The 12,933-nt window shown below is 36.9% G+C and overlaps 1 protein-coding gene across 10 annotated transcripts in view; it reads right to left on the reverse strand.

The window, feature by feature from the left end:
• DEUP1 (deuterosome assembly protein 1) overlaps positions 1–12,933 on the reverse strand; it is a 94,698-nt gene that overhangs the window by 25,903 nt on the left and 55,862 nt on the right. For all 10 annotated transcript variants that reach the window (XM_070623903.1, XM_070623910.1, XM_070623902.1 and 7 more), the window contains one exon: positions 11,190–11,276. In XM_070623903.1, coding sequence (XP_070480004.1) covers positions 11,190–11,276 — 87 coding nt within the window. The remainder of the gene's footprint in view (positions 1–11,189; positions 11,277–12,933) is intronic.

A 12,933-nucleotide genomic window follows, 5' to 3' on the forward strand; every position in this document is an offset into this window, starting at 1 on the left:
GCTACCCAGGTTGTGGTACTTTGTTAGGACAGCTCTAGCAAATGAGTACAATGACCGAGAAGGTTTATTCCAGGAAGTCAAAGGTAGATCAATATCAGGAAGTCTGTCAACCATAGTCTATTACACATGAACAAATTAACAGACAAAAAACACATGATGTCATATATGCTGAAAAGGCATTTAACAAAAACCAGCAGCAAGTCTTAAAAACTCTAAGTGGATCAGGAGTAGAAAGATAAAATAAAGACCATAAATCAAGAGCAAATATTATCCTAAATAGTAAAACTCTAAAACAATTTATAAAATCAGAAATTAGACAAATTTATCAGCAATCAGTTATTATTTAATATTCTCTTCAAGGTTTTAGCAAATGCAGTATAACAAAAATAACTAATATGAACAGTAGAAAAGGAGAGAGAAAACTATTTGTGTTGATATGAGTAGCTCAGAAAAACTTAAGAATCTCTAGTAGAATGCCTACAAGCATTAAAAAATAAATTTGGCTTGTTTTCTACGTTAGCAGTAAGTTCTTAGATATGGAAAAAGGAAAATATTCCACTTGCACAAGTGACAAGAATTATAAAATATCTGAGAATAAATTTAAAAAGAAAGGCACAGAACCTATACAAAGAAAATTGTAAGATCTTATTGAAGAGCATAAAATAAGATATGAAGAAATGGAAAGCCATGTCATATTCTTGGATGGGAAAATGTACTATCATAAAAATACCAATTCTTTCAAAGTTAATATATAAACTTAATTCCAAATAGAATTCAACAGGAAATTATCAGGAGAAACTGGATAAATTGAGCTTAACATTCATATAAAAATTTAAATTGGGTTCCTGCTTTATATCACATGCAAAATTACAATTCAAATGTATTAAAGACTTAGATGAAAAATATAAAAATCTTTGAAGAACCTCTAAGAAACTATATATTACTATCTAGATGTTGGAAGGAACCTGTCATTCAAGGAAGGAAATTCAGAAGCTACAAACAGAAGATATACATGTTTGACAAATAAAAGTTTAAACCTTTTTATATGCCAAAAGGATATCATAAATAAAAGTACAAACAACAAATTTAGAGAAGTGCTGTTATAAATTGACAAGAAAAAGCCCAACAGAAAAATGAGCAAAGACTATAACTAATTCACAGTACACTGCCAATAAATATACAAATGTATGCTCACTGTAGTCAGGGAAATGCAAATTAAAGTACTATTGAGAAATCTCTTTACACTCATTAGACAGACAAAAATTTAAAAGAGCGATAACACCCTATTGCTGGTAAGGATGAATGAAAAAGGTATTCTCATACAGAGATGGTAGAAATATGATTTGACAACAAATGTTTTAAAATTAAAGCATATATATCCTTTGAATCAGCAATTCCAGTCTTTAGGAAGCTATTCCAAGATATATGTATAAGGATGTTTTTTACAGTATTGTTTCTTTGTGCAAAAATCTAAAAACAGAATTGAATTAATTATGAATGAATTCATTCTAAAAAACAGTTGAGTAAATTTTGATACATTCACGTCATGGGATATTATTAAGCCATTATACAGAATGAAATAGACCTAAACTAGTTGACTTGTAAGGATTTGCATAGGATATTGTTGAGTGAACAAAAGCAAAACACAGGGGAGTGTGTATAATGTAATTCAATTAAAGTTAAAACCCCAACAAAGATATATGAGTACATACACATATATGTGTATATATATTCACATACATTTATATATATGAATTCATACATATGAAAAAGTACAAAATGATACATACTGAGTAATTAGCACGTGTTATCTGGTGGATGGTGTATGAGGTGGGTAGAGAAATGGCAGATAGGAGAAGGAGAGAAGCAAGAAAAAATAAGAGTGCATTAAAATCACTAGTATGTAAGTTATGATTCAATATATTAAAAATTACATATATTTATGTGTATATTTATTTTTCCTAAGAAATTAGGAAAAAGAAAAAATGTTTCTCTACTAACTTGTAGAGATGTTCATGATAAATAGTCAAAAGGCAGTTTAGAATAATGCAAATATTATACATTTATTTCTGTAAAAGAACACCCATCCCTTCTACATGTGTGCACGAGCAAGGAACAAGTTCTAGAATGCTATACACTAGTTGTTAGCATTGGATATCTCTGGAACCCAAACTAGGATTGGGGTAGGAGTGAGGATAATTAACTTCTTCTTTACTTATCTTTATGGGTTTTATTTCTCAAAAAAACACAACAAATAAATGAACAAAGCCAAATGGCTACAGGAGCCAGAGTGAGGCAGTCTCAGTGACGGCTGTGACGATGGAGAGCACACACTTTAAACATTCAGACTGAAGTTTTAAAAATAACACAAAAACAATTTTGTGAAAGTAAAAAAGACGCTCATGGGGATAGGATCCAATTTAACTTTTTGTGTGTCTTGCGTTTAGAAATAAAAGTCCTAGCTGTCCCATTCACAATGGCAACGAAAAGAATTAAATACCTTGGGATAAATTTAACCAAGGAAGTGAAGGATTTATACAATGAAAACTACAAGACTTTCTTGAAAGAAATTGACGATGATATAAAGAGATGGAAAGACATTCCATGTACATGGATTGGAAGAATAAACATAGTTAAAATGTCCATACTACCTAAAGCAATCTACAGATTCAATGCTATCCCAATCAGAATCCGAAGGACATTCTCTACCGAAATTGAACAAAGAATCCTAAAATTCATATGGGGCAACAAAAGACCGCAAATTGCTAAAGCAATCCTGAGTAAGAAAAATAAAGCCGGAGGAATCACAATCCCTGATTTCAAAACATACTCCAAAGCTACAGTGACCAAAACAGCATGGTACTGGTACAAAAACAGGTCCACAGATCAATGGAACAGAATTGAAAGCCCAGAGATAAAACCACACATCTACGGACAGCTAATCTTCGACAAAGGAGCAGAGGGCCTACATTGGAGAAAAGAAAGTCTCTTCAACAAATGGTGCTGGGAAAACTGGACAGCCAGATGCAAAAGATTGAAAATTGACCATTCTTTTTCACCACACACCAAAATAAACTCAAAATGGATCAAAGACCTAAAGATTAGGCCTGAAACAATAAGTCTTCCAGAAGAGTATATAGGCAGTACACTCTTTGACATCAGTTTCAAAAGAATCTTTTTGGACACTATAACTCCTCAGTTGAGGGAAACAATAGAAAGAATAAACAAATGGGACTTCATTAGACTAAAGAGCTTCTTCAAGGCAAGGAAAAACAGGATTGAAACAAAAAAACAGCCCACTAATTGGGAAAAAATATTTACAAGCCACTTTTCTGACAAAGGGTTAATCTCCATAATATACAAAGAACTCACACAGCTTAACAACAAAAAAACAAACAACCCGATCAAAAAATGGGCAGAGGACATGAACAGACATTTCTCCAAAGAAGATATAAGTATGGCCAATAGACACATGAAAAGATGTTCACCATCGCTAATCAAAAGGGAAATGCAAATCAAAACTACACTAAGATATCACCTTACACCCGTTAGATTGGCAAAAACATCCAAAACCAAGAGCGACAAATGTTGGAGAGGTTGTGGAGAAAAAGGAACCCTCATACACCATTGGTGGGAATGCAAACTGGTACAGCCACTATGGAAAACAGTATGGAGATTTCTCAAAAAGTTAAAAATAGAAATACCCTATGACCCAGCCATCCCATTACTGGGTATCTATCCTAAGAACCTGAAATCAGAAATCCCAAGAGTCCCTTGCACCCCTATGTTCATCGCAGCATTATTTATAATAGCCAAGACGTGGAACCAACCTAAATGCCCAGAAACTGATGATTGGATAAAGAAGATATGGTATATATACACAATGGAATATTACTCAGCCATAAAAAAGGACAAAATTGGCCCATTCACAGCAACATGGATGGACCTCAAGGGTATTATGTTAAGCGAAATAAGCCAGACAGAGAAAGACGAACTCTATATGACTCCACTCATAGGTGGAAGTTAACATATTGACGAGGAGAACTGATTGGTGGTTACCAGGGAAAAGGGGGGATGGGGGCAGGGCACAAAGGGGGAAGTGGTGTACCCACAACATGACTAACAATAACGTACAACTGAAATCTCACAAGGTTGTAATCTACCATAATATTAATTAAAAAAAAAAAAAGGTCCTAGCTGTCACAGAGATTTTATGTACTAGATAGGTAAACCACATATACTCTACTTTTTATCCATCAATTCTCCAATCACAGGGTCTATAACCAGGCTGAAAGAGGAAGGCAGAATGCTTCCAGAATGTTCCTACTCTTTGATGCTAGAATATGGACTATTATGAGAACAAGTACACTGAGCCTGTTTAAGTTGTCTTGCATAAACCTGTAGAGCCACTGGTTAAAACCAAAAGGGCAATCCTCAATCATCCATTTGTTTGTTTTTCTTTTTATTCAACCAACATTCACTAAACACTTACTATATCCCTGATGCCGTGAGGCCATCAAGGATAAGATTAAATATTAAGACATGGTCCCTGTCCACCATCCAGAGGGGGAAGTGACAAGCTATAAAACAAGTCGGATCAAAACACAAACCAAGTGTGGATGGAACAATCTATTCTTTTTTTTTTTATTGAGTTATTGATAGGTTACAATCTTGTGAAATTTCAATTGTACATTAATGTTTGTCAGTCATGTTGTAGGTGCACCACTTCACCTTTTGTGCCCACCCCCCACCCCACCTTTCCCCTGGTATCCACTAAACTGTTCTTGGTCCATAGTTTTAAATTCCTCATATGAGTGGAGTCATACACAGATTATCTTTCTCTCGCTGGCTTATTTCACTTAACATAATTCTCTCAAGGTCCATCCATGTTATTGCAAATGGAATGATTTTGTTCTGTTTTGCAGCTGAGTAGTATTCCATTGTATATATGTACCACATCTTCTTTATCCATTCGTCTGTTGATGGGCACTTAGGTTGCTTCCACGTCTTGGCTATTGTAAACAGTGCTGCAATAAACATTGGGGTGCACAGGACTTTTGGGATTGCTGACTTCAGGCTCTTTGGATAAATACCCAGTAGAGGGATGGCTGGATCGTATGGTAGTTCTATTTTTAGTTTTTTGAGGAATCTCCATACTGTTTTCCATAGTGGCTGCACCAGTTTGCATTCCCACCAGCAGTGTATGAGGGTTCCTTTTTCTCCACAACCTCTCCAACATTTGTTGCTATTAGTTTTAGATATTTTTGTCATTCTAACGGGTGTAAGGTGATATCTTAGTGTAGTTTTGATTTGCATTTCCCTGATGATCAGCGATGATGAGCATCTTTTCATGTGCCTATTGGCCATCAGTATATCTTCTTTGGAGAAATGTCTGTTCATGTCTCCAGCCCATTTTTTGATTGGGTTGTTTGATGTTTTGTGGTTGAGTTGCGAGAGTTCTTTATATATTAAGGATATTAAGCCTTTGTCAGATATATGACTTGCAAATATTTTTTCCCAGTTAGTGGGTTGTTTTTTTGTTTCAATCCTGTTTTCATTTGCCTTGAAGAAGCTCTTTAATCTGATGAAGTCCCATTTGTTTATTCTTTCTATTGTTTCCCTTCTCTGAGAAGGCATGGTGTCCGAAAAGATCCTTTTTTTTTTTTTTTAAAGATTTTATTATTTCCTTTTTCTCCCCAAAGCCCCCTGGTACATAGTTGTATATTCTTCGTTGTGGGTTCTTCTAGTTGTGGTATGTGGGACGCTGCCTCAGCGTGGTCTGATGAGCAGTGCCATGTCCGCGCCCAGGATTCGAACCAACGAAACACTGGGCAGCCTGCAGCGGAGCGCGCAAACTTAACCACTTGGCCACGGGGCCAGCCGCCCCCCGCCCCCCCGAAAAGATCCTTTTAATACTGATGTCAAAGAGTGTACTGCCTACGTTTTCTTCCAGAAGCCTTATGGTTTCAGGTCTCACCTTTAGGTCTTTAATCCATTTTGAGTTTATTTTGGTGAATGGTGAAAAAGAATGGTCAAATTTCATTCTTTTACATGTGGCTTTCCAGTTTTCCCAGCACCATTTGTTGAAAAGACTTTCTTTTCTCCATTGTATGCCCTCACTCCTTTGTCAAAGATAAGCTGTCTATAGATGTGTGGTTTTATTTCTGGGCTTTCAATTCTGTTCCATTGATCTGTGCACCTGTTTTTGTACCAGTACCATGCTGTTTTGATTACTGTAGCTTTGTAGTATGTTTTGAAGTCAGGGATTGTGATGCCTCCCGTTTTGTTCTTTTTTTCTCAGGATTGCTCTAGAAATTCGGGGTCTTTTGTTGCCCCATATGAATTTTAGGATTCTTTGTTCTAATTCTGTAAAGAATGTCATTGGGATTCTGATTGGGATGGCGTTGAATCTGTAGATTGCTTTAGGTAGAATGGACATTTTAACTATGTTTATTCTTCCAATCCATGTACATGGAATGTCTTTCCATCTCCTTATGTCGTCATCCAATTCTCTCAGAAAGGCCTTGTAATTTTCATTACATAGGTCCTTCACTTCTTTAGTTAAATTTACCCCAAGGTATTTTATTCTTTTTGTTGCACTTGTGAATGGTATTGTATTCTTGAGTTCTTTTTCTGTTGGTTCATTACTGGAGTATAGAAATGCTACTGATTTATGCAAATTGATTTTATACCCTGCAACTTTGCTGTAGTTGTTGATTACGTCTAACAGTTTTCCAATGGATTCTTTGGGGTTTTCTATATATAAGATCATGTTGTCTGCAAACAGCGAGAGTTTCACTTCTTCCCTCCCTATTTGGATTCCTTTTATTCCTTTTTCTTGCCTGATTGCTCTGGCCAGGACCTCCAGTACTATGTTAAATAAGAGTGGTGATAGAGGGCATCCTTGTCTCGTTCCTGTTTTCAGGGGGATGGGGTTCAGTTTTTGCCCATTGAGTATGATGTTGGCTATGGGTTTGTCATATATGGCCTTTATTATGTTGAGGTAGTTTCCTTCTATGCCTATTTTGTTCAGAGTTTTTATCATAAATGGCTGTTGGATCTTGTCAAATGCCTTCTCTGCATCTATTGAGATGATCATGTGGTTTTTATTCCTCAGTTTGTTGATGTGGTGTATCACATTGATTGATCTGCGGATGCTGAACCATCCCTGTGTCCCTGGTATGAATCCCACCTGATCCTGATGTATGATTCTTTTGATGAATTGCTGAATTCTGGTTGCCAAAATTTTGTTTAGAATTTTTGCATCTATGTTCATCAGTGATATGGGCCTGTAGTTCTCTTTTTTCGTGGTGTCCTTGTCAGGTTTTGGTATCAGCGTGTTGTTGGCCTCATAGAATGTGTTAGGAAGTGTTCCATCTTCCCTAATTTTTTGGAATAGCTTGAAAAGGATAGGTATTAAATCCTCTCTGAAAGTTTGGTAGAATTCCCCAGGAAAGCCATCTGGTCCTGGGGTTTTATTCTTTGGGATGTTTTTGATTGCTGTTTCAATCTCTTTCCTTGTGATTGGTCTGTTCAAATTGTCTGCCTCTTCTTGAGTGAGCTTTGGGAGATTGTAGGAGTCCAAGAATTAATCCATTTCCTCTAGGTTATCCATTCTGTTGGCATATAGTTTTTTGTAGTATTCTCTTATAATCTGTTGTATTTCTGCATAGTCTGTTGTTATTTCTCCTCGCTCATTTCTGATTTTGTTTATTTGAGCTTTCTCCCTTTTTTTCTTTGTAAGTCTGGCTAGTGGTTTGTCAACTTTATTTATCTTCTCAAAAAACCAGCTCTTTGTCTCATTGATCCTTTCTACTGCCTTTTTCGTTTCAATAGTATTTATTTCTGCTCTGATTTTTATCATTTCTCTCCTTCTGCTGACTTTGGCCTTCATTTGTTCTTTTTTCTCTAGTTCAGTTAGGTGTGCTTTAAGGTTGCTTATTTGGGATTTTTCTTGTTTGTTAAGATGTGCCTGTATTGCGATGAATTTTCCTCTTACTACAGCTTTTGCTGTATCCCATATGAGTTGGTATGGCATGCTATCATTTTCATTTGTTTCCAGGTATTTTTTTATTTCTTCTTTAATTTCTTCAATGATCCATTGCTTGTTCAGTAGTGTGTTGTTTAGTCTCCACATCTTTGTGCCTTTCTCAGCTTTTTTCTTGTAATTAATTTCTAGCCTTATAGCACTATGATCTGAGAAGATGCTTGTTATTATTTCAATTTTTTTAAATTTGTAGAGGCTTGCCTTGTTTCCCAACATATGGTCTATCCTAGAGAATGTTCCATGTGCACTTGAGAAGAATGTGTATTCAGCTGCTTCAGGGTGGAGTGATCTATATATGTCTATTAAGTCCAATTGTTTTAGTTTTTCATTCAGCTCCACTATTTCCTTGTTGATTTTCTGTCTGGATGATCTGTCCATTGATGTGAGTGGGGTGTTGAGGTCCCCTACTATTATTGTGTTGTTTTTAACATCTTCCTTTAGGTCTGTTAATAGTTGCTTTATGAATCTTGGTGCTCCTGTGTTGGGTGCATAGATATTTATAAGTGTTATTTCTTCTTGATGAAGTGTCCCTTTGATCGTTATATATTGTCCCTCTGTGTCTCTCTTTACCTGTCTTATTTTGAAATCCACTTGGTCTGATATGAGAATTGCAACACCTGCCTTTTTTTCCTTGCTATTTGCTTGAAGTATTGTCCTCCACCCCTTCACCCTGAGTCTGTGTTTGTCCTTGGGGCTGAGGTGTGTTTCCTGGAGGCAACAAATTGTTGGATCTTGTTCTTTAATCCATTTTGCCACTCTGTATCTTTTTATTGGAGAGTTCAATCCATTCACATTGAGAGTGATTATTGATGCATGTGGACTTAATGCTGTCAATCTGTCACTCATTATCTTGTTTTCCTGTGTTTCTTTTCCTGTGTGCTTTAGACTACCCATTTAATACTGCAATTTCTTATGCTGGGTTTCTTAGAATTTTCCTTATCTATGATTTGTGACTCTGTTCTGTACTTTATTTTAGTGTCTACCTTGAAGTTTGCATTTAGAATCTCGTGTATAATATAGTCTATTCTCTGGTGGTCTCTTACTTACTCGACCAATACTGATTTAGACCCTTTGTTCTTCCCCTCCTAAATAATTATTTTCATTTTTTATTCCAACTCGTCTTATTAATTTGTAGTTAGAGTGCTAAGATCGTCCTTGTTTTGGTAGTTTCCTTATTTTTACCCTAAGGCTATAGTTGAATATTTGCTATCCTGTTCTGGTTCTATCCATCGGTCTCCCTAGTCTGTGGATTGTGTCCCCTTTCTCCCTTTTTTCTTTTTTCAAGTATGAGAGCCTTCTTGAGGATTTCTTGTAATGGAGGGCTTTTAGTTACAAATTCCCTTAACTTTTGTTTGTCTGGAAAAGATTTAATTTCTCCCTCATATCTGAAGGAAATTCTTGCTGGATAGAGTATTCTTGGCTGAAGGTTTTTATCCTTTAAAGCTTTGAATATATCACTCCATTCTCTCCTAGCTTGTAGGGTTTCTGTAGAGAAATCCGCTGACAGTCTGATAGGGGCTCCTTTATAGGTTATTCTCTTTTTTTTTCTTACTTCCCTGAGTATTCTTTCCTTATCATTCCTATTTGCCAACTTTACTATTATGTGCCTTGCGGTGGGTCTTTTTACATTGACAAATCTAGGAGATCTAAAACCCTCCTCTACACACATTTCTCTGTTGATCCCGAGATTTGGGAAGTTCTCTTCAATAATTTCGTTAAGCATGCTTTCTGCTCCATTTTCCTTTTCCATATTCTTGGGAATTCCTATGATCCTTATGTTCTTACTCCTCATTGAATCCATTATCTCTCAGAGATTTTCCTCATTTTTTTTAATTCTTAGTTCTCTTTCTTCCTCTGTCTGGTGCCATTCAGCCTGTCTGTCCTCGATTATGCTGATTTGCTCCTCTAGGTTGTCTACACGGGCATTCAGGGAATCCGTATTCTGTTTTATCTGGTCCATTGTGTTTTTCATCTCAAGTAATTCTGTTTGATTCTTCTTTATGATTTCAATCTCTTTTGTGAAGTAACTCCAGAACTCGGCTTGTTTCTCTCTCTTTCTCTCTACCTCATTGAGTTTTTTGATTATAGCTGCTCTGAATTCATTATCTTAGTTTACCTAATTCCAAGTCCTCAGGACTTAATTCTGTGTTTTTATTGTTTTCCTTCTGGTCTGGGGCTTTTATAAATTGCTGGATGGTAGAGGAGCGGTTTTTTCTCATGGTGGTAGAATTCAGTTGCAATTACAGCCTGTCGCCACTAGATGGGGGTCGAGAGCGGCGTGTTAGCTCTCCGCCTTGGGGCAAGATGGCTGTACCCACTGGCTTTGCTGGGGGGGAGGGGCTGTTACTCACACGCGCCGGTCTCGGTTCAGATCAGTTCTGTTCTCTGGTCTCCCAAGGCCCAAGGCCCTTGATTTATGGGGTCCCCACAGACGGAAGCTTTCCCCCCGTCAGCGGGTCTCCACTGAATCAGCGGCAGGAGTCCTGGATGATCCCCCGCTCGCGCAGCCCCTCCCCCGCTCCTTCCTGACCCGCCCCGCAGCGATCGCAGACTCTAGGGGAGGGAGCGATGTTCTCTCCTACCGTTCCAGCGCCTCCGAAGGTGTAAAGCTAGGTTTATGATCTCCGCCTTCTTGGTATTGCAGGTCTCTAATGAGCTGGCATTATGTTTATTCTCTGAAATTCAGTTCTTCCAATCTTTTGTTGTATTTTGGAGGGGAGAGAATCCCAGATCAGCTCACCCCGCCATTTTGCTCTGCCCACTCCGGAACAAAATGTGTCGGAACAATCTATTCTGACTGGAGATTCGGGGGTGGCTTCATCAAGGTAAAGGATGATGCTTGAGTCAGGCCACATAGGATGTAGGATTTCAGAGGCAACAGCAAGAGCAAAAGCAAGGGAGTAGCATGTTTGAGGAAAAGATCAGAAGTGAGCCCAATCCAAGAAAAGAATAAAGGAGAAAACTAGAAACTCAAATGTTCTAGCCTGAGGATAAAAGTAAGTTCAATCCAAGTGCAAGATAATTTGCCACCCCATTCCTGCATGCCCGATGCCTGGGAAGCATTCAGTAAATAATGTCTGGGTAAACCCTGACCAACCCAGTCATCTCTCTGTTCAATTACAGAATGATTTCAGCATATTACCAGGTACCGTCCAGGGTCTAAATCTCCCATCATTCCTTTTAGATGTGTGTTTTCAGTTCTGACAGCTTTATATCTCATATCTGAGACCTGAAAGGAGATTAGTAGGTTAAAGTGAATGTAAAATTTGTAATAAAAGCTAACAATTCTATTAAACTTAATTTTATTTTGTTAATATAATATTTTCTAAGCTAAACTTAATTTTATTTTGTTAATATAATATTTTCTAAGCGTAGTGAAGGGAAACACTTCTTAGGCACGATCACCACAAATCAGATATTCTCATTCAGTTCTATCTTTGGCAGGCCCCACTTTACCCTCCTTTTCTGATCAGTGCTAAATTAAAAACAAATATTTACAATAATGATCCATTTATTCTTTTCTTTCCAATTCCAAAATTCCATTTCTCACTTCCATTTTCCTTTGTATGCAATCTATCACCAGAAAATCACAATTCTAAAAACATGTTTGAATAACACTGTCCATTAAATTTCTTCATTACCTGATTAATTTTTACAATATGCAAATAATGACTTCCATGTTTAATTTTTTTCCTTCTGATATTTCTGCCAAATTCCCTTCTTTCTTCCATTTTGTCTCCTAGTTTTTTTCCCCCCTAATTTCTTCTCCTTGACACCTAGACATAGTATCTACCTTTTACTCATCTAGGTCTCATTTCTATGCAAAACACTTCCCTTAAAGATTTACTTTTTTAAGTTACAAAATATATTCTCCCTCACAAAAACTTAAAAATATAGAAGAATATAAAGGTGAAAATAAAAATCACTTATAATCCAACTACCTAGATCACTATTAACACCTGTAAAATGCATTTCCTATACAGGTACAACCAATGCTACTATCCCATCTGTGCTATTTTCTTGTGTACTGTACAGATTAATCACAGTTTAAGGCTTGTAATTGGGCAAAGGCAAATTTTTTCTTGTTTTTATAATACAGAGGATTTAAATAGCCATGTTATCTGCGAAGTGACCCTCAAATGCCTAGAAAATTATTGAATGGTGCTCTCAAAACCTCTAGATTTGGGGTTTTAAAAAAAGCAGATAAACCCCACACTTTCAATAGCAGGTCACCAATCTGATGATGAGTAAAGGACTGAATGAATTTCAAAAGAAATAGGCAGGAAGGGAGGGAGGGAGGAAGGAAGGGAGGGAGGAAGGAAGGAAAGAAGGAAGGTAGGAGGGAAGAAGGGGGGAAGGGAGGGAAGAAGGAAGGATTAGCAGTTACTTGCAGTATTTTAACAGTAGATTGTTGTAACTGCTGTTTTTCCCCATGAAGCATGCTGTGCATTGAGTCAATGTTCAGTAAATATTAACTAATTTTCATGTTTAAACATCCATTTTTAAAAACCCTAAAATAAATTTATGAAATGGGGTGGGAAGTATCTAAGAAAAGCTGGAGTAGAGGGGTATTTCTTAAAGGATAAAAATGTTAATGGAAGGGAACTATAGAAAACAAATTCAGGAAGAAATCCTTGACTAGAGCATACTGTGGGAGGTGGTCAAAATATGAGTTACAAGAAAATGTTAGGATGAGATTTAATGAAATTATCTTGTGCTGTCATTTATTTCCCTCGTTCTTTTTGGATGACACTTTGCATTATCTCACAAAGCTTTTATGTGACTCCACAAAGCATTTCTCTGACACTAGTCTCAGAAAGGACACTGAGAAATGCAATGCTTTATTAGTCAATAGTGAAGGCTGTTATCTGCACTGAGCAGGAGAG

Source organism: Equus przewalskii, chromosome 6, assembly GCF_037783145.1.
Source record: "Equus przewalskii isolate Varuska chromosome 6, EquPr2, whole genome shotgun sequence".
Taxonomy (NCBI): Eukaryota; Metazoa; Chordata; class Mammalia; order Perissodactyla; family Equidae; genus Equus; species Equus przewalskii.